This window comes from Schistosoma haematobium, chromosome 2 (genome assembly GCF_000699445.3).
Source record: "Schistosoma haematobium chromosome 2, whole genome shotgun sequence".
NCBI classification, from domain to species: Eukaryota; Metazoa; Platyhelminthes; class Trematoda; order Strigeidida; family Schistosomatidae; genus Schistosoma; species Schistosoma haematobium.
This window is the reverse complement of record NC_067197.1, coordinates 8325758-8348279: the sequence shown is the minus strand read 5'-3', so window position 1 is coordinate 8348279 and position 22522 is coordinate 8325758. Positions and strand designations below refer to the sequence as shown.

General features: G+C 40.0%; 1 protein-coding gene across 1 annotated transcript in view; it reads right to left on the bottom strand.

Annotated features, from left to right (window-relative positions):
• MS3_00000234 (uncharacterized protein) overlaps window positions 1-12564 on the bottom strand; it is a 58883-nt gene extending 46319 nt beyond the window's left edge. The window contains exons 1-11 of the mRNA XM_051208082.1: window positions 12434-12564; window positions 6189-6314; window positions 6076-6148; window positions 5916-6034; window positions 5790-5875; window positions 5659-5748; window positions 5456-5621; window positions 5255-5419; window positions 5124-5207; window positions 2699-2835; window positions 923-1136 (exon numbers count right to left, since the gene is read on the bottom strand). Coding sequence (XP_051067410.1) covers window positions 923-1136; window positions 2699-2835; window positions 5124-5207; window positions 5255-5419; window positions 5456-5621; window positions 5659-5748; window positions 5790-5875; window positions 5916-6034; window positions 6076-6148; window positions 6189-6266 — 1212 coding nt within the window. The 5' untranslated portion in view covers window positions 6267-6314; window positions 12434-12564. The remainder of the gene's footprint in view (window positions 1-922; window positions 1137-2698; window positions 2836-5123; window positions 5208-5254; window positions 5420-5455; window positions 5622-5658; window positions 5749-5789; window positions 5876-5915; window positions 6035-6075; window positions 6149-6188; window positions 6315-12433) is intronic.
• Between the last annotated feature and the right edge of the window lie 9958 nt (window positions 12565-22522).

The window sequence follows — 22522 nt, the reverse complement described above, 5'->3', positions numbered from 1 at the left end:
TTTTTGGTTAGCATTTTCCGTATACCTAAACACCGATTACCACGACGTGCAACGCTAACCGGTGTTGGGTATGGTTAGAAGAAAGTTAGGGGCGGCCAAACCAAAACGTGGTATCAATGCTTGAAATCACGTGACTGTCGTAACCGGTGGTTGGAGACTGTGTGAAATGGCTCAGAATCGATCACAATGGTGTCGGTGTGTACACTCTCTGTCCGCCGTTAAACTATGAGATTAAAATTGCTTTACGTCTTTCTTTCTACGAACCAATTCTTTCTTCCTGTACCTTACTCTTATACACAATCCTTTTATATATTGCTACCATTGAAGTGACTACTTCTATGAATTTGGTGTTCATCGCGTTGTGCTAATGAGGCATGACAACTTGAACCAATTCATATGCCTGGTTCTACGTTGTAGCTGACTGACTGATTTTTTTTCGCAAAGTCGTTTTCTACATGATGGGTTACTGACCATATGCCCAATCCTCCCCCTCTATCCGGGTTTGGGACCGACAGTAACCCTAGAAGGGCTCCAGGGAAAGTGGAATAAAGTAGTTAATCATTAAGTATTAATAATGGTGATGAAACTCGTTTACCAGGCAGGCGTTTATATACTCGATCTCGAGTAATACTTTTTGTGAGGTCCTGAAACGTTAAAGTAGGTGGAGCTCAGTTGCTGAAGGTCGTGTTGTCTTAATTACAAAGTAAAAAATTCATTAGTCACCAGGATCCTAGTTAATGAAACAATTACAACAATGATAGTGATAGTAATAATACCAATTTATTAAGTTTACTTAGCGTCCAATTTACGACAATTTTATATAATGCAAAGACTAAATATTATGGGTAAAACAATTGAACATTTGAGTAGCGTGATACTAAGAATAAAAGAGTAGCAGCATGAAAAAGGCAAAGTAACTAACCTTGAAAATATGCAGAAGTAAATCTAAGCCAGAGCATAAAATACGTGATTTTAATGTATCATGAGTTTGAAAAGGTGAAGTTGATAGTGACTTTGACAAACGTCCACTTGATTTATTAACTGTAGAACCGGTTGAAGATGAACATGCAGCTCGAAGAAGAGTAAAACCAAGTAAGATCATTCCTTGAACAGTAAACTCCCATTGTTTTGAAGTGCTAAGCATTGAAAATATTTCAATATAAAGGATTTACTTTGTATACATACAATGGTATCCATGATTTCGAAACATTGGTGTTTATCCTATCCCGGTTACAATTTTATAGCTGAAGCGTTAGATAACACGATGAGCGATGTTTGCTATAGAACTCCAAGGGCGTCTAAGCTAAGACATGACATCAGTTCATCAGGTTATTGACTGTGTGGACTGAGTCATTTCGATAACTGTAGATTGCCTAGTTGGCATTCAAGCGATTATTATCGACAACGGTTGGAGACTGGGTGACACGGTTCAGAATTGGTGTTAATGAAGCAAATGCATTCACTTATTGTCTTCCCCTAGATCTTGAGTTTGAAAACGATCTTGCATTCTTTATTACATGAGTCCAGTTCTTCTTCCCAAACAATATTCCTTATTTCGAATAAATTGAGCATCGGGTTGATTGTTACAAATATATTATGTTTATTTATAATATTCCTTATGTCTAATTTTTTAATACCACTGACACCATTACTACACCGAATACTCCAGCATTTCTTTTGATAATTTCATCTCTGGCCTGACAACTTAAACTGATGCACATGTGTCACGTTCTAAGTTACGGATGACAAAGTGACTTTATCATTTTACTGAAGCACAAAATCTCACATAATTTGACATCAATAGAATGCTCCACACAAAGTATAAACAACATTGTGGGGAAAATTGAGTATATTTGAGGAGAATAGAGAAATAAATAGACAAAGCAATTAACAAGAACAGTGTAGGGGAAACAATTCACTTAACAATACGAACGAAAAAATTCGGGATTCTTTCAGTGAAAGAAATTTCTCTCACATTTATAAAGAATGTAAGAGAATATTACAGCAGGGTCGCAATTGATTTGGTTTGAGACATGTCTGGTAACGTCTCAAGTCACTGAATCGCACCATCTCTCGAACCCAAACCAGAGTCGTGATGGGCCGACTTTTGTTTTTTAATTAATTGTACACAAATATTGGTACAAAGGAGCACCGAATACATATGCGCAACACAAGTCACTTGATTTGTGTGTGGGTTGTGATACTTCCTGGGTGCTCAGACTGAAGCAGGCCGACAGATCCCAGTCCCACACAGCTTTCTTTAATAGCATGGTCCCAAGCTATAAACTCACCACCTCTGCTTTTTTCCAACCTGTCTCAGAGTCGGCAAACAATGCACTACGTGGAAGCTGTTGGAATGATATTCGTAGCAAATGTCTAAGCAAATGAAACCGGTGTTTCAAGACGGTAAAATTAATTGAATTATGATCACTACCTCCGACAGTGGTTGATACTAGATAACAGGACCATTTAAATCGCTCATCGAAGTGAATATATCCGAACCAGTCCAAACGAAACCAATGTGGCTGTATAAATTCAAACTGATCGGATAATCAGCAAAAACACATATCCCCAAAATTAAAAGTAAGCAGAAAAAGACAAGATTCCATGATACCCCGAAATTTTTTAATGTCAGATCTTCGTAAAAAGCAGACATTGATAAATTCAACAGACTATATATATTGCTATGTAAATTTACCAGTGTTCACTAAGTTTGAGGATAATTTCTTTAGGATCATCCGGTAGTCGGCATAAGTCACGAAGAAACGACGACTCTAACACCAAGTGACTATCAGAAAATCCCGTTAAAATAGAAGTAGTCAGTAATTGAGTGGCCTTTATAAAAATATGGCAGATAAAAATAATGAGCATAGAAAAAATAAGAAAATTTAATCTCTTCACACATCCACAAAAAGTTGTTGATTTAAGATGTACGAGAAATTATATCACTATTAAGTATACATAGCTTGATAAGATATTTAAGGGCGAGCTTTCACTATATTTATGAATTACGTCGACAAAAGCACTATCCGTAACCTGCCTCGCAAGGATATATCGCAGTACACAGTTCTTAAGTTGAATAGATCTGCATGAGAAACACACTGATCCTATAATACATGTTAAGGAACAAGAGTATCTCGCTAAAAGACAGTTGTCACAGACTGGAATACTAATTTGAGAAAAAAGTAGGAACAAACAAAAGTGAGGGAAATGAAATATGAAAGTATACTTAACAAAGTTTTAGATAAGAACTTACGATTTATGTTTTTAGATGACTTCGGATTGCATTATTCATCGTATCTAACTAACAAACGCAGATGGTCGCACAATATCGTATATTTATTGGAATTAGACTTGTACACCACCAAATAACGACTCAGTGGTCTATAGGTTAAGTATTCAGGCGCGAGACCTAGGGGTCCGGTTTCCATGTGCGGAATCGTGGGTGCGCACTACTGATGAACCCCGCTCTGTTTTCCAACGGTTGTCTAATATAGGTCAGTTTTCTATTTCAATAAGCAATTTATGGTGTAATTTACATTTATAAATTAATTTTTTCGGATTAAATTGCTATATATAATGAAAGTGACATCCATAAATCTGGTTCAGACTACACAATGATATTGAGTAATGGTGAATAGAGGAATCAGAAGAGATTAAAACTGCGGAGGCGATAGGTAATATCAGACAATTATTCACACTTATCCGGCTGTTAGTGAGACTTTCTCGGACAAAGATGGGACCAATATTCACTCGATCCACTAAATTGGACCAATTGGCAGAATGCTTTAGGGGACAGTTCAACTGACCTTCAGTCACACTTAAGTTACCTACGATTTCCAAGCAATCTGAATGGTAAATTAGTGTAAGTCCTTCAACTTTTAGTGAAGTTAAAAAGCCTATAGACAATCTAAGCGATGGAGAGCGGCAGGGCCCGACAGATTAACGCCTGAGATTTTTAAGAACGACGGTCCAGTCTTAGCAGCTAGATTAACAGAGATCTTAACTAAAATCCAGGAACTGGACGTAATTCTATCTGATTGGTTTCGATCGCTGATAGTCCTATAAGGACAAAACTCCTACTGTGGCAATCACAGACGAATCAGTTTAACTAACATATAGTCTAAAATATTAGCTCAATAATACTTCGACGTTTAACTACAGCTCATTAAGAGAAAATCCGAAAAAATAGGATGGCTTCAGACCTGGGCACGGATGTACAGACCAAATATTCACTCCTCGACACGTTCTAAAACATAGACATACTTTCCGATATCCGACTATAGTCGAACTACTTGACAATGAGTAGAATCTGATGATTGAACTCGACAATTACAAATCTCATGGTGATGTGGGTGCTGAGCGATGGCAATTCATGAGGTTGGATTATTTATGCGATTCCCTCCTAATGAGCTAATATTAAAGACAATACAACTAGTCAGAACAGCTGGGTTTGATTCTATCTCATAAAATAACATGCTTATATAAAAATTATCATCACGAAAAATAAACATGTTTATGTATCATAGGCGATTGGAGTAAATTAGCTTTGTAGGTCGTTCACTCTACAATGAGTTAGGACCTGATTGTTAATCCATATTCTTTACCATCATATATCCCCACTAGGGACTTTAGGGTCGCTCATATGAATCTAGAAACGATTGGATTTATACTTGGATGACATGGTGAGTCAGAGGTTACATAAACGTACAAAGAGTGTCTAAATATTCGCCAGTAAGGTATTTATACAACTAGTCTTTAGATCGCTAAGATGTGTTATCAATGGAGTCCTTCGGTGAAATGGGTCAGAATTAGACAGTAAAATAGATTAATTTACTGTTAATTGCCACATGACTTAATATTCAATACAATTCCACATATTTTGATCCGCGAATTCATCGCTTCCACTTGAATTATACTCTTCAATGTTTAGTCTTTCGCAGTATGATTACATATACTATTATCTTGACTCTTTCGGTATTTTTCGGCGAAATATTATTTAACATTACCAACCAAACTTTAATGCTAATCAGACAAACGTAGCAATATACCTGAAAAGATGACTAACTGAAAGATTTAGTAAATGAACAGACATATGTGTTAGGATAGTTAAGAATACTTACTTCAGATTGAGTACTTCGGTTAGGGAGTAAGGTCATTAAAACGGTATAATAGAATTCCGATCCAGTTAATGATTTGGACAAACACTAATAGCCCGTTGTGGGAAAAAAATTAAACTAAACAGGGAAAATACCTTAACAGTTTCAAAAATAGTTTTTCCAAACTGTTGATTAGCTTTAACTAATGAGAATATTTTCATCATTAACTGGCCACGTATAACTTTAAATGATTCAGGCGGACAACTACTACTACCATATATAAGTGATGTAAGTTGTAAGAATAGGAATTCCATATATCTCTAACTAAAATAATCATTAGGGGAAACTAGACAAACCGGGAAAGAAAATAATAGGATACTTTGTATAAAAATTGGTCGTTTATCTGATTCCCATGAAGTAATTTTGGAAAGAGCTTTTTCCAGTATCTTTTCCATGGACTTTTGTTGTAAGCTATAATTACTGAAAATATCCAATAAGTATATAATATTGTCGTTGTGCCACCTGAAATTATGATCTTCTTTTAAAAAAATGTCTTTACTCTACAGAACAAAGTGAATCAACCATTGAACTTAAAACAGTATTAGAGTTTTCCAGCTTCACTAATGCCCTGGCTAGAACATCGAACAAACTAAAATATTGTTGAATAATGATAAACAGGAATGATCTTACAGTGATGGCTCTGAGCATACATAAATTAGTTTTCGAATCATTCGGAAGCACAAACGCTCAACCTTCCAATCTTCTAGAAAGTCTAACTATAATTAAAAAACATTTAAAATTGGCAGGTCAACATACATTATTATTTAGAAATGAAAAAAATATAAGTCGAATAGAAGTATCCACCTCTTTTGACCATAAGAAATCAACAACATGCTCATATATCTCTAGCAGCTGCTCATGTTTACTGACACCTACTGAAAATATTAAACCATTTTGTCACAAAAATAAACATTACCTAGAAGCGCTTCAAGGGAATTCAATCTATTTGACTTATCAGATCTCAGAAGTTTATCGAAATAATTAACAACCTGAAACACATTAATGGAAACATTGGAAGCATTTACTAACCTCTTGAAAACTCTTATTCAACAGAAGCTTTGATACTTCATTAAGGTTCCCCAAAACATTTTCTAACTCAGTGTCCATCTGAAAACTCAGTAATGACGAAGAGTAGAATACTGATTTTGTCTAGTGCTACATTAAAGGGTATGAGACAATCGAATAGTTTACATTACTAAAAGTCCTTTGTAACAAATTTATTAGAAAACACATGGTGAAGTATTAAAAATGACTTCATCATTTTAATCAAATATTTATTTCCAAATAAATTTTTCCGAAGCCGGAAATTACCTGTCATTTACTCTAAATTATTCAATAATACAGATTGCAATATCAGCTGTTTAACATAGTATAACAACCTTGCTGATAATACGCATAGAATGAATTAGTTAGCAAGCTGAGCAAGAGATCAAATGTCATAGAATGGGAAGTGTTATACTATGACACTAAACACAACTAAAATTTCTTACTGGTAGCCCTCGTAATTCCTATCCTAACTTGTTTTTTTTTCCTTTTTTAACCATTTTCCTTGCAATCTCTATTGAGGATATACGATCTCAAATTGCAACTTATGAGAATTAAATCATTATCAATAAAGTTGAAACCCCATTACAGTAAATTATTCAATGTGAACACTATTCCGGAATTCTAATACACTTTGACGATATTTTGAGTTAATCACAATCACTTCGTTTAAATATTCTAATCATTTCTTATTGGTATATAATGAACAAATTTAATGTATACTGACTGATTATACCGGATCTACATTTGCAAAACTGGTTTCCACTCTAGTTAGTAAGACAGGAAAATGACGATAGAATAGTTTTGTTCATAGTAATGGAGTTGGAGTAGTGAGAATTATTACAACAGAGCACGAAAGTAACTACCCCCTAATGACTTTTTACCCTGCTAATGTTACCAACAATTTAAACCTACAAAATAGTGAACCAGATACCTTGAAAATGAGCGACTATTTATAAGTCTAAACTCAACGTGAAGTTTGACATGGTTTAGTGGCACTGTATCTGACCCCAATTGGACTGCATGAAGATTTCAATCGAAATGTACATATGGCCAACCCTCGTATTTAGTTGTCGACTTAAATTGCGTTAGTGAATAACGAAATACGAGAGTGGAGTGCGAATACGTATATTTCAAACAATCGTTGGAGTGAAAGTAGTACATATGTTAGTAAGCCAATATTCTTCCTACCTATGACCAGAAATCCCCTATGTCAGGAAGTAAAATGTAAATAATATGAAGGTTTGGGACAGAAAATAAACGTATCTGTGCTACCTAGTCATAATTTTAGCTGTATCACCATCAAAACAATTTTCACAATTGTCCGCCAGACTCAACCTTATAATCAAAGTCTGGAGATTTGGATATATATGAACATATAGACAAATGACAATTGGATTATATGTCTTATCATTTCCCAAGGTGATATCATACAACCAGTGCATATGCATCAACAAACTAATTTCCATCACTATATTTAAGTATCCCAAGCAAACAAAAAGGGACAATAAGATCTTCATACCTTGAAGAGATTCAGTGTGCATTGAAAAGAAATGCAACAAAATGTCTACTTAGTCACTTCAGTCAGTCAGCTACAACGTAGAACCAGGCATATGAATTGGTTCAAGTTGTCATGCCTCATTAGCACAACGCGATGAACACCAAATTCATAGAAGTAGTCACTTCAATGGTAGCAATATATAAAAGGATTGTGTATAAGAGTAAGGTACAGGAAGAAAGAATTGGTTCGTAGAAAGAAAGACGTAAAGCAATTTTAATCTCATAGTTTAACGGCGGACAGAGAGTGTACACACCGACACCATTGTGATCGATTCTGAGCCATTTCACACAGTCTCCAACCACCGGTTACGACAGTCACGTGGACCCCAACCAAGTAGTCTGCATCTACCAACATGGCTCACATCAAAAGTTAGTGACTTCAAACATTGATACCACGTTTTGGTTGGCCGCCCCTAACTTTCTTCCAACCATCCTCAACACTGGCCAGCATTTCGCATCGTGGTAGTTGGTGGTTGGGTATGCGCAATACGTGGCCCAAACATCTCAGTCGATGAAGATTCACAACCTCATCAACTGATTTACCATCATTCCCCAACACTCTACGTCTAACCTCACTATTACTTACCCAGTGATCCCAGCAGATGTAAGCAATATTTCTAAGACATCTGTGGTCAAATACTAGTAACTTCCAAGCATCTTCTGCCCTTAGTGGCAGCCGCAGCCGTAAAGTAAAACAGAACGAACTACCGCGCAGTATACTCGTCCTTTAATTGATAGACGGATATCTCGCCTTCGCCGTAGGTGACGTAAGTTGGCAAAAGCCGAACGAGCTTTTCGAATCCGTGCAGCGATTTCGTCAGACACCAACCCATTAGGACTGATCAGGCTTCCAAGATAAGTGAAGTTGACGACGCGTTCGACTACACTCTCTATCCTTAGTTCAAGTGTTAACGCAGGCTAGTCCTAGAGCAACAACTTGCATTTAGAGGAGGAGTAACGCATCCCAAACATCCTGGTATTGTTGCTCAGTGCTACCAAAAGACTCTGCATTTCATCAACGTCTTCGCCAAACAGGACTATGTCATCTGCGTATTAAGGCGATAAGTAGACCTCTTGGAAGGAGACCAATTCCTAAAAATTCAGTCGACGAGAACATTATTTCCAGCAGTAGGTGAATTTGAGCAAAAATGTAGATAGTGGACAACCTTGACGGACACCACTTGAGGTTGCGAAGTTAGGTGACAGTTCGCTATAATCTCTGACTCGACTAGTAGTGTTTGAGTAAAGAGCCTTCACAAGGTTCATGTACTCATGAGATACGCCTTTCACCTAATCTGGTCACACGTACGTATGTACATCAGTTCGAGTTGCCACACCACATTAGCAAAGAGATGCAGTTGTCGATTCAAATCTCGTAGTGGTAGAGGGATTTGAATCGACAACTGCATCTCTGTGCTAATGTAGTGTGGCAACTCGAACTGATGTACGTACGTACGAAGTTCTACGTTACTATTGACTGAATCTGGTCACATACTGGTGATAAACATATTAAGGAATAATCTCACTATAAGGGTGGATTTTTATTCCATTTTAGAATCACATTGCCCTCCATGGATTAATAAGGAAACCCGGAAGCTGTTAAAGCGTAGGAAACATTTCTGGGACTTAATCTTGTTGACAGGTCATGCACCAATTAAGCGTGAGTACCGAAAATTCAGTAATATCTGTAAGAAAACCATAGCCAAATCCCGTACCACTTACGAACGACAGTTAGTATGTGATAGCCATACTTGTCCGAAACGATTGTTTTCGTATGTTAAACAGCGAATGGAACGTAGTGATGGTATTCCCCCGTTACTGTTACACGAAAATTCAGAATTACTAGCTGAATCAGATCGAGCAAAAGCTGAGACTTTTTCAAACTATTTTAGCGAAGTCTTCTCTACGTTTATTGTAACAAATACTTGTCCCACTCACACCGAGATACCAACCATTGAATCTGTACAGGGAACTGAGGAAACTGTCCTTCCATTGATAACTAACCTCAAGCCTGGTAAGATACCGGGCCCTGACGGGTTACATCCACGGTTGCTGTCATTTCTTGCGGACATTATTTCAAAACCGCTCGAGACGCTCTTCAACACGTCCCTTTCACTCGCTCAACTCCCTAGAGATTAGAAGGACGCTCTAGTCAGTCCTATATTTAAGGACGGTCAGAGACAGATAGTATCTAACTACCGGCCTGTTAGTCTAACTAGCATAGTCGTTAAGTTACTTGAAAAGAATTCGGGTTAGGTTGCTAAGCCACATAGATTTACACAATCTGTTAGCTCCTGAGCAATACGGATTTCGTAACAAGCGTTCATGCTTGACTAACTTGCTTATTGCGAGGGAGGATTGGACAGCAGCCCTAGATAACGGTCTGTCTGTCGATGTGATATTCATAGATTTTAGCGAAGCATTTGACAAGGTTTCACACGTAGGTTTTATGCAGAAGCTCACGTCCCCACACGCTGGACACGCTCAAGGGAGTTAGTATCCTTTACCAGACACGGGCTAGCTGCTTGGATACAGTACTCTAAATGTGGTCTTAAATATATGGGATATAAAATTCGGAACGTTTCCTCGTCAAAAGATTTGAACGCTCGGCGAAGTGACCATAACGCACGAAAACCTTTGACAGCAGCTGCTTTGCAATGCGTAGTTGTTTTTAAATCGTGACTTACTACTACTCCTAAGTCTTTATGCTCTTGAACGCATGGAAGAGGTTTACCCTCAATAGTGTAACGGTAACTATTACCGTGGCCGATGTGCATTAGCACACTCTTCCTAGCATTGATTTCTAAGCCATACTCACGAGCCCATCTAACTAAATCGTCTAAGTCAGCTTGAAGATCCAGATGATCAGCCACACTTTTTATTGCTCTCCAAATTTTTACATCGTCCGCAAACAATGTCGACGACCTAAGTAACAGCGGTAACTCATTAACGTAGAGAAGGAAGAGTAGTGGGCCTAAGATGGTGCCTTGGGGTACACCACTTTTGACCGGCTTCCAATCGGATAACGTTCCATTGACCCTCACTCTCTGTCTGCGGTCACATAAGAAATTTCCTATCCACTCATGTACAGTACCTATTATTCCGAAGCTCGTGAGCTTCTGAATAAAACCTACGTGTGAAACCTTGTCAAATGCTTCGCTAAAATCTATGAATATCACATTGACAGACAGACCGTTATCTAGGGCTGCTGTCCAATCCTCCCTCGCAATAAGCAAGTTAGTCAAGCATGAACGCTTGTTACGAAATCCGTATTGCTCAGGAGCTAACAGATTGTGTAAATCTATGTGGCTTAGCAACCTAACCCGAATTCTTTTCAAGTAACTTAACGACTATGCTAGTTAGACTAACAGGCCGGTAGTTAGATACTATCTGTCTCTGACCGTCCTTAAATATAGGACTGACTAGAGCGTCCTTCTAATCTCTAGGGAGTTGAGCGAGTGAAAGGGACGTGTTGAAGAGCGTCTCGAGCGGTTTTGAAATAATGTCCGCAAGAAATGACAGCAACCGTGGATGTAACCCGTCAGGGCCCGGTATCTTACCAGGCTTGAGGTTAGTTATCAATGGAAGGACAGTTTCCTCAGTTCCCTGTACAGATTCAATGGTTGGTATCTCGGTGTGAGTGGGACAAGTATTTGTTACAATAAACGTAGAGAAGACTTCGCTAAAATAGTTTGAAAAAGTCTCAGCTTTTGCTCGATCTGATTCAGCTAGTAATTCTGAATTTTCGTGTAACAGTAACGAAAATTCGAGTAGTCAATCATTGGAACGCCTTACCCGAAAAAGTGGTATCAGCCTCATCAGTGAATACTTTCAAGGAGAAGCTAGACCTTCACTGGAAAGCAATGTGTCAGGATTAATACAGGTTCATCAACCTACTCTCCTTATTACTGAAGACTGACATTTACGATTCACAATGACCATATAGAAACGTAAGTTGGGGGTTTCGCTACTATTTATACTGTAATTAGAACTTTCTAGTAAAGTCTGTTGCACATAAACTCCATATTTTACTTCGACGCGTTACTAGTAGACAAATCAAACATACTTGAGGAAAAATTTTCCCTCATTTCGCCATTAATACGACCACATCAATTTTCAATAATTTGTTTAGTGGACCACTGGTTTACCGGTGACTTTCTAAGAACACCGACCAGCCGTAAGTGCAGACAGAAAGTAGACAATTCGATGTGAATTTCGAGACACTTTACCCCCAGCAAGACACTTAAGAGGAAAGTTCCAATATTTTACCCGGTCAGGAGACAAAGGAAACATTTATGCGGACTTCCTTTGTATGCACACCGAATTATCCCAAGAGATGTCACAATTGTTTCTGTTATTATTTGCTAGAGGTAGAAGGTACGAGAGAATCCGGAGAGACGGATAAGAGAAGAAGCTAACAAGTCAGTAGTCACATAGAAGCCACTTCCGTTAACGAAATTTCAAAACAGAAGCCATCGACAATTTGAAATCATCCCAAAAGATATCCTAACGATTAAAACTAGTCAGTAGCATTGTAGCAGTTTATGCCTGGCCAGAATGCACTTTGAGCACTAGGAGAGGATGAAGAGTATCGTGAGTGAGATCTCCCTCAAGTTGAGAGAGAAGAACAAGAGTGTCGATATAATAGCAAGCGCATATAATGCACTTACATATATAAGGAAAAGCAGTAGATAACAATTAGCGAAAATACAAGCCTTAAACTATGACAATCTTGAGATTGAAACCAGGAACAGATACTTCGACCCACTTCACCACAAAACTTTTAAAAAGGCGCTACAACAGGGAATTGAATAGTGTTAAGCCTAGGAAAGGATAGAAAGTCGATACAACTAAACAACAAACTCAATCCAACGAAATCCGTTCATCAGAGTAAAGACAGAAGCCCAAGTGCGCTATTTAAAAAGGACAGTGGTATTTTTTCTCACTGAGTAAATTTTATTGTTTTGATCGTTTATTACGTATCAAGATTACTGTTTTCACTTTAATTGAATTTATTTCGGTTAAAGTATTCGACTAAAGTATTGTTTTTATGGTTCTCTCAATTAGTTTTGTCGCTGGTACTCTTGAGTACCTCTTTTTCAACTGTATCTGTTAGTACTTTTGGTCCTAGCAACCAACAGCTCTTCACTTTTTGGTCATTGATTTTTTTTTTGTTTCTGAGTATCATCGCATCTTGAAAAAGAACCCCTTCTAAATGACCGGACGGTGTAAAAAAAATCAGTTGCCGACGTCCAGGTTGTCGTTATCCTATTGAAAGCGGCATGCAGTGCGACGAGTGCAAAGGCTGGTACCACGAAGTTTGCACGAACTTAACGCCTGCTGCTTTCAAACGGTGCAGTAAGAAGGGTTGTGTATGGCTTTGTCAACAGTGCTGCTCGGATGCAAACAGCTTGTTAACCGAGACTGTCTCACTGTTTTTAGCAAGCATAGTCGGAACGCGTCAAACAGCACTCGATCTGTCGACACGCAAACCAACGTAAAGGAAACTAAGGTTAGTTCGATGATAGATGACCCACGCCCGTCAAAGAAGGATAAGCAGCCTCCAAAGGAGCCTGCCTTAAACAAAAGCTCAAGAAAAGTAGGGTCTTCTGTTCCCCGTCTCCCAGATGGGGTCCAACAGGGAACACCTAGAAGACGCAATCGCAAGGATCGATCGGTTTCAAGCGGTAAACATAACCCGACCTCTCAAGTCGTCGACATCCCCCCAAAATCCAACACTAGGTTTGACGCAACTGTTATTGCTTCTACCAGCACCGTTGACCAATGGATACAGGTTGTAAGGAAGAAAAGTAGGGGTGTAAAAGGGAACCCTGCCCCCGTAAAAGTAGTTGAAAAATCGAAAGCTGATCATAGTGACAGATCAGCTATTTTTCATAGAATCAAGGAGAGCGAGAGCTCTGAACCTAAAGCTCGTTTTGAGCATGACATTGTTCTGATTAGGCAGCTGCTTAATCAACTCGTGCCTCAAAATATGACCGGGGTCACCTTGCTAAAGGTGTACCGACTAGGGAGTCTAGCGGACTCGAAACCAAATCATTCCAGACTGCTTAAAGTAGTATTCAGCTCTTCGAACGAACGTGACTTAATTTTACAGAATGGACACAAATTAAAGGGTTCAGGAGTCTTTATCCGAAAAGATCTACCGTTGGCAGACCGTGTTAAAAGACGGGAAGCCGAGAAAGAACTACAACTTAGGTTAGACACTGGCGAAAAGAACCTGAAAATTGTAAATTTTCGGATTGTAAGACTTCAACAGAAAATGATGAGGAAGCCACTCTGGGTGAAGCACGAAGGCACTTAAACAGGCTTCGGATCTGTGACACCAATGCACGAAACTTAATAAGCGATCGGAACTAGGTGTACAGATTGACTCTACAAAGCCAGACATAATCGCAGTAACAGAAACCTGGCTGACACAGGCTATAGATAGTATGGAACTTGATTTCGAGGGTTTTACGTTAGTAATGGCCGACAGAACACAAAAGCGCAAAGGAGGGGGAGTAGCTCTATTCATTAGGAATGCTATCCCATTTGCAAATGAGATCCTGTTAAGCAGTCTCAATACTTGGTCCCAAAGTGGTCGATGTCTAATCGTAGGGGACTTCAATGCACCTATGGTAGACTGGGAAAATCTGCAAACTAAATCGTCGGAGGATCCTTTCGAGCAAGAACTAGTTGATGGGGTTATCACATGTGCTCTAGTGCAACATGTGAAAGAAGCGACAAGGTACGATCCGGACACTGAATCATCCTTATTAGATCTTACACTGACTCACTATTAGGATGATGCCATCCCTAGGTAAAAGTGATCACGCAGTTTTAACTTTCGACTTCCATATAACTGCCAGTCATGAGGACGCGTCAGTCCAGTCCAGACCCAACGTCTGGAAAGCAAACATACCAGACATCATGCACTCAGCATCGTTAATAGATTGGACAATAGACCCAGAGTCCTCAACTGAAACGGCCTGGGACGCATTTCGAAATTCATACTTAAAAGCTACCACACCTCACATCCCTTGGACTATACCAAAGGGGCCGAAAAACTCACCTTTATGGTTCAGTAGGGAAGTCCGTATCCTTCTCCGTAAGAAAAGGAAAATGTGGGATAGATTTAGGTTACTGGGGACTGATGAGTCAAAATCTCAGTATCGAAAGGCTCGGAATACTTGTGCCTCGACCCTCCGTAAGTCTAGAAAGTTGTACGAAGAAAAAGTTGTTAAGGAATCCATAGAATGTCCTAAACGCTTGTATTCCTATATAAACCAAAGGACAAGGAGAAAAAGAAATATTCCTGCTCTATGGGGAGACAGTACTGCTTCATCATTAGTGGAGGACGACTTTGGTAAGGCTCAAGTGTTCTCGAACTACTTTAGCAACGTATATACCATAGAAGCGCCCTTCCCGTCAGCGTATACAGATCCCCCCATACATACACTGGATAGCGTGACCATTAAAGAACTCGATGTCTTTGGTCTGCTAAATAAGCTTGACATAGGTAAATCCACGGGGCCCGATGAATTACATCCTAGGCTACAGAAGGAATTATCTAACTTCGTTGCAAGCCCTTTAAGTACATGCTTTAACCTATCCGTTACGCAGGGTCGTTTACTGAAAGACTGGAAAAACGCCATAGTAAGTCCTGCCTTCAAAACAGGTACGAAACACAAACCTGAGAACTACCGCCCCGTTAGCCTAACTAGTGTGGTTGTTAAAATCTTAGAAAAGATTATTCGGAAGGAGCTGTTTAAGTATCTCAATGAGAACCGGATCCTCTCGGAGAAGCAGCACGGCTTCAGAATAGGTTATTCTTGTCTCACTAACTTATTAGTGGCTCGTGAAAGCTGGTGCGCTCTTAAGGACCAAAAGCTACCTGTAGACGTCGCCTTCATTGATTTCAGTAAAGCTTTTGACAAAGTTCCGCACAACCGGCTGTTATATAAGTCAAGAAAAGTCGGGATCGAAGGCAATTTATTGATGTGGATAAAAGACTACTTAGTTGGGCGTCAACAAAGAGTAAGGGTGAACTCAAAGTTATCTAGCCGGGAAACTGTGCTTAGTGGAGTGCCCCAGGGTACAGTTTTGGGGCCAGTGGTATTCCTCTTGTATGTAAATGACCTTCTTCATCTATCATCATTGGTCCTGCTATATGCTGACGATGTCAAGATATGGAGAACGATACGATGTAAGGATGACAGTTTAGAACTCCAAAATGACCTGAAGAAATTATCTGAATGGTCTAAAACCTGGCAGTTGCCGATAAATACTTCCAAGTGTGTTGTGATGCATATCGGTCATCAAGGCACAGATACATACACGATGAATAACACTGAGCTACCTGTCGTCCAGACATATAATGACTTAGGAGTTATCGTTAGTCAAGACTTAAAAACTACTGCACACTGCCGTGCAATAGCAGCCGAAGGTTTTAGAACCTTATGGTCCATACGTAGGGCTTTTAGTCATGTCGACGCTAAAACGTTTTTGACTTTGTATACAGTGTTCGTTCGTCCTAAACTTGAGTACTGCATACAAGCGGCTAGCCCCTGCTTAAAAAAGACAGTGAGCTTCTGGAAAAGGTTCAGAGAACGGCGACTAAGCTGATTCCCGGAATAGCGAAGCTTCCGTATGAATCTCGACTGGCCAAGCTGAACCTTTTCCCGTTGTCATATCGCAGAACTAGAGGCGACTAGAATACAGTCTACAAATTGCTTAGTGATAAATTTGCACTTAATATGCCCTCATTTTTCTTGTCTTCCAAAACAGAGAATTTACGAAGACATTCCAAACAAGTTCATAAGCCGAGAACAAATTACTTGTCAGCTGACTATCGACTTTCCCATTGAATCATCAACGAGTGGAATTCACTACCTCAGCACGTGGTTGAGGCTCCATCCGTTGACTCTTTCAAAAGAAAGTTGGATCAACTGAGAGACCACTATTGCCAGAGCTAACATAGGCCATCAAGCCTCCTGTCCTTTCCAAACTGAAACTGAAGTGTTCAGTTTAATTTGTCGCGCGGTTGACATCCAGTCTTTGATCTTCAGTAATAGAGATAGTAGGTCGGTGGACCTGCATCGTATTTTTCGGAGAAAATTAAGCTTCTTCCTGAAAATGTTCACGTATTAGGCTAATACAACTATTCCGGTTAAGTCGTTCCAGTCATCGAACGCTCGACGGGAAAAACTAAACCCCACTCACAGTTTGTTAAATCGCGGTTTTTGAACACGCTTGGCCTTGAGGATGATTAGATTCAGATTTATGTAATGAGGACCGAAGGCCTACAATCTTTGTTATTCCTTTTCTAGTATGCTTCTGTGTCTAATCTTCTCTTGAAGCAGTTAATTGATCTGACCGCGTGCCATTTCTCGCTGAGTGAATTTTATTGTTTTGATCGTTTATTACGTATCAAGACTACTGTTTACACTTTAATTGGATCTATTTCAGTTAACGTTTCCGCTAGGAGTGTCATTTTTGTTCCAAAAGTAGTTTATAGTCGGCACTTTTGAGTACTTTGTTTCTGTTGTGTCTGTTAGCACATTTGATCCTAACAATTTTCAGTTTACCACTTTTATGATCATAAATCACTCTCGTTTCTGGACATCATTTCATCTAGTTCCTTTTTGAAAACATTTTTGATGGTTGGACTGTGCAAAAAAAGCAAATACCAACGCCCGGACTGTGAATACCCCGTTGAAATCGGCATACACTGTGAAGAGTGCGATGTATGGTACCACCTAGTTTGCACGAATCTAACACCTCGGGCTTTCAAACGGTTTAGTAGGAATGGTTGCGTGTAGTTTTCTCAGCAATGCGGCTTAGGCACAAAGTCTACTAACCGAGGCCATTTCAATGATTAAATGCTGCTAAGAAGTGTATTATCAAACGAAATTGGGATAGATCGGATAGAACTCGACCTGTCGACGCACACATTGATGTAAAGCTACCTCAAATAAGCTCGGTACCAGCTGACTCACATCAATCAAAGGAGGAAAGATCGACTTCAAAAAGGTCTGTCCTAGATAAAACCTTAATAAAGGAAGTTTCCTCTGTCTCCTATACTCTAAATGGTATTCGGCAGGAAACACTTAGGAATCCCAATTGCGAGGCTAGGTCAATTTCTAGCAGGAAAAACGACCTGACTGCCCAAGTCGTCCATAACCTTCCGGGATCCCACTCAGTGTTTGATGCGACTGTGGTTGCTACACCAAGGAGAGTTTTTGGTGACCTACTTTTACCAAGGGAACGCGATTGGTTTAATGGGAACAACTGTGATTACAACCAGTTGTACCAGTGATTGTTTGACTGTACTTGTTTGTTTAACTGTACCAAAATACATACATTCTTCCTTCCGCTGATTGTGACCTTGAACGCGCTTTCGTTAGCTCAGTGATTTCGCTTGTACTCCTTTGGCACGATCTCGGTATTCTTTCGACGAGATCGCCAACAAATATATCTCGCTACTGTAAGATCCATTTTGAATGTTTTGTGTGTGAAAATCCCTCCATATATACACTCACAGTTTGTTCCTATTGATTTTTTTAGTTGCACATTGTTAGTCTTTTTGATTCCATTTGAGTTGTTTATATTTGTATTTTATTATAGATTTTATTTTTCTTACGCCTTCACCAAGTTTCCGTGTTTCTTCCTGAAATGCATTTATGTTGTTTTGGTTGATACTTAGTCTTGGCGGCAGCCATATTGGTTTGTTCCTCCTTTTGATTGTGTTGCTTGTATTGACTGAAATTGTGCATTTTTGATTGTGAATTGAGGCACTCTTCCAGAAATTGAAACACTCTGTGTTATAAAGCAACCAAATATTCTCCTTTGAACGAATCTGTGCGTGGTCTATCCACACAGGATAGAACAACATTTATTTGTGACTGGTAATCTTCTAGCATCTTTTATCAACTTCCCTATTTGTTGTGACTTAGATTCGAGTAGTTGAACAATTATTGGTTGGATAACTAGGTGGCCATATTTGTTTAGGTAACGATGTACACTTAACTTTATGATGAATATTAGAATCGTCACTTCACCCAATTACTTTGTTTTCGCTTAAATCGGGCAAGGGAGCGTATCTAACCCACCTAAACAGCTATTCTTCAATGCAAACCTTAGTTTGGATCTTACAGCTAGAACCTCCAATCGCCCTCCGATATCTGGTACACAACCTTCTTGTAGTGGTAATCATAGTCAACTGCGACTCGAAGCCACTACAGCTGGTGAACCCAAAACTACGAGCACTTTCAATCGCGGTCTAATCCTCCAAAGAAACCAATCGCGTTGAGTCTATTACTTATCTATCCACGTCTGTTGCACATTTTCGTATTAAAATTTTTCAATATATAATAATCTGGCAACAAATTGAAATGACGGATAAAGATGAGAATAGTATTAATATAATAGACTCCGATGTACGCGTACCGAATCTTAGGCGTCGTTCATTCGCGTGACGATATATTCCACGCTTTATTCGAGAATTTTCCCCGATTTACTATTCTCCACACTGACCCGGCTGCTTGGTATGGAACTCATGAGCACTACCGCCTGCCACCCAGCATCAAATAATTTAGTTGAACAGTTTCATCGCCAAATTGAAAGTGCTCTTCGAGCACATGAAAACGACAGTTGGTACGAAATTTTACTGCTCGTCCTCTCAGGTATCAGAACGAGCTTGAAGGCAGATATTCAATGTTCCGCTGCTGTGGTTGTATGTGGTACGACATTGCGTCTGCCTGGGGAATTCCTCACACCACGGAGCAGTAGCGATTTCGGTAGATCAGATTACGTCCTTCGACTGTCTGAATCTATGCGGTGTCAACTAGAATAAAACATTGACAGGTCGCTCCCCCTCGAGAGTTATCTACCTGTTCACATGTTTTCATACGAGTGGATTCGGTACGCAAACCTTTGTAACAGCCTTACGAAAGTCCTTTTCGCGTAATCGCTCGTAACGAAAAGACCTTCAAGGTTGATCGACATGGCCGCGTCGAGATCGTCAGCATTGATCGTCTCAAACCAGCACACGTCAATGACAGCGCCCTACTTGATAACCTGAGACCCAATGTTAGACCCATCGAACCTGCTAGCGGGATCCCTACATCTAATTCAGATCCCACGCTAGATACATCAGAGACCTCATTCTCACGTCCCGGTCAACAGCACGTGTCTTCTGCATCATCTACGGACGAAACTTCAGTCTCACCTCCAGATCAGCAGACCACGTCGCCCTTGACTTCGGATGAGATTGCAGGCTCACGAAGTACGAACGAGACTGCCGTCTTACGTCCGGTCGCCGAGTACGCGTACCCGTACGCTTTCGCGAGTGACCGCACAATCAACAACAAATACGGTATAGGACTCTACCCCTATACTACATACATGCTACACCTTTTCTCTTTCTCTTTGATTTTTGTATCCTGAACCCACGCCTCCGACCATCGCCCATTTGGTACCGTCGACTTCGGTCAATTTTGTAGAAAGCTGGCCTGATCACCCACGCTCTTGTCAACGCACTCAGTTGATATTCTGGCTCCGAATATGTCTGGCATACGTTTGATCTCGAACCTGGTTGTTATGGTCGCTTCTGGTTCCTTGGTTCAACGTGGTTCCCTCCTACATCTGCAGCGTTTTCTGCCCCACACCACTACGAACGCAATCCTCAGATCCTGGATACAAACCATTCTGGTGTGGTAGGCTAACTCGAGAGACAAATGCAGTACGTTTCTCCGGATACCGTTCTACGTAAAAGACCTTGCACGAATTCGGTTACGCTCAGTAACCACACTTGTAGCCTGGCACCATCTCGGTATTCTTTTGATACCGCGAGATCGCCAACGAATACTTCGCGACCACAGCCATCAACTGCCTTCTGATATTTTGCTTACGGGGTATCTTATCGCTTAACTGGTACATAGTCTTCCTGTACTGGTGATCATAGTCAACCACGACTCGACGTCACATTACAAGTTGATGAATGTGTACAGGTCGAGAACAAGAAGCGGCATGACGCTATTAAAGAAAATCCAATCCCATAGAATGTAGACAGGAAATTAAGGAGTGATCTCGGTGACAGGTCGGGTACCTTGCATAGAATCAATGAAGTTAAAAGCCCAGGACCTAAAATTCGTTTTGAGCATGACATTGGGTCTATAAAACAGGCGCTAAATTAGCTAATGCCTTAGGATATCCCTGGAGTCTCCTTGCTATAGGTTTACAGACTAGATGGCCAAACAAACTTGGAACAAAATCAAATCAGGCTACTTAGAATAGTAACTAAATCTCCTAATGAACGGGATTTAATGTAACATAATGGACATCAACTGAAGGGGTCAGGAACTTTCGTCCGTAAGGACCTGCCGCTCGCAGATTATGTGAAACGACGAGAAGCCTGAAAAGAACTAAAACTTGGGTTATACGCTGGCGAAAAGGACAAAAAATTCTAAATTTTCGGTTTGTGAAGCTTCGACAAAGAATGATTCCGGAGCCACCATGGATTCAGAACTAACCCATTTAAATAAGCTTCGGATCAGTCAGAACTACATGTACAGATTGACTCTACCAAGCGCGATATAATCGCGGTCGCAAAAACTTGGCTGACGTAGCCTACCAATAGTGCGGAATTTTATTTCGAAGGTTTTACTCTGGTAAGAGTCGACAGAATCCAGAAAAATAAAGGAGAGTGAGTAGCTCTCTAGGATTACTATCCTGTTCACCATTGTCGGGCAGTGTACTCCATGGGAGTAGGACATGTGAATTAGCTATTTACTGCCTGGAATGCGAGGGACAAGGGCCGCTGATTGGTTTGGTTTACCCCAGTCCGACCTGTGAGGTAAACGAGGTCTTACTAGACAGCTTCAATTCTTGGTCACAAAGTAGTCGATGTCTAATCCTAATAGACTTTAATACACTCACGATAGACTGGAAAAATATGAGAACCGACCCGTCAGAAAATTCCTTCGAGTAGGAACTAGTAAATGTGATTATCACATGTGTACTAGTGCAACATGTGAAAGAGGCGACTAGGTGAGACCCCGACTCTAAATCAACATGACTAGACTTTCTGTTGACCCACTATCAGGATGACGCCACGAACCTCGATTACATGCCACCCCTAGGTAAAATTGATCATGCAGTTTCAACCTTTGATCCCCATGTGGTTGTCAAGACCGAGCACGCGTCAGCTCAACCCAGACCTAACATCTGAAAAGAAAATACACAATATGTTTTACTCTCAGCATTATCAGTAGATTGGACAATAGAGCCAGAGTCCCCAATTGAAACAGCTTGGGACGTATTTCGAAATTTATACTTAAAAGTTACTGAACCCCACATCTTTTGGAATACACCACGGGGGTCGAGAAAATCTCCACCGTGGTTCAGTAGGTAGGTTAGTAACCTTCTCTGTAAGAGGAGAAGTATGTGGGATAGGTTTAGTTTACTGGGGACTGGTGAAGAAAAATCTCAGTTTCGAAAAGCTCGGAAAACATGTGCTTCAACCCTCCGTAAGTCTAGAAGGCTGTACGAAGATAAAATTGTCACTGAATTCACAGAATGTCTTAAACGCTTGTATTCGTGTAGAAAAAGGAAAGGAAATGTCCCAGGGCGACAGTAATGCTTCATCATTAGTGAAGGACGACTTTGGCAAAGCTCAAGTATCCCAAAACTATTCTAGCAATATATATACTGTAGAAAAACCCTTATTGTCAGTCCGTACAATTCCCATCACGCACCCA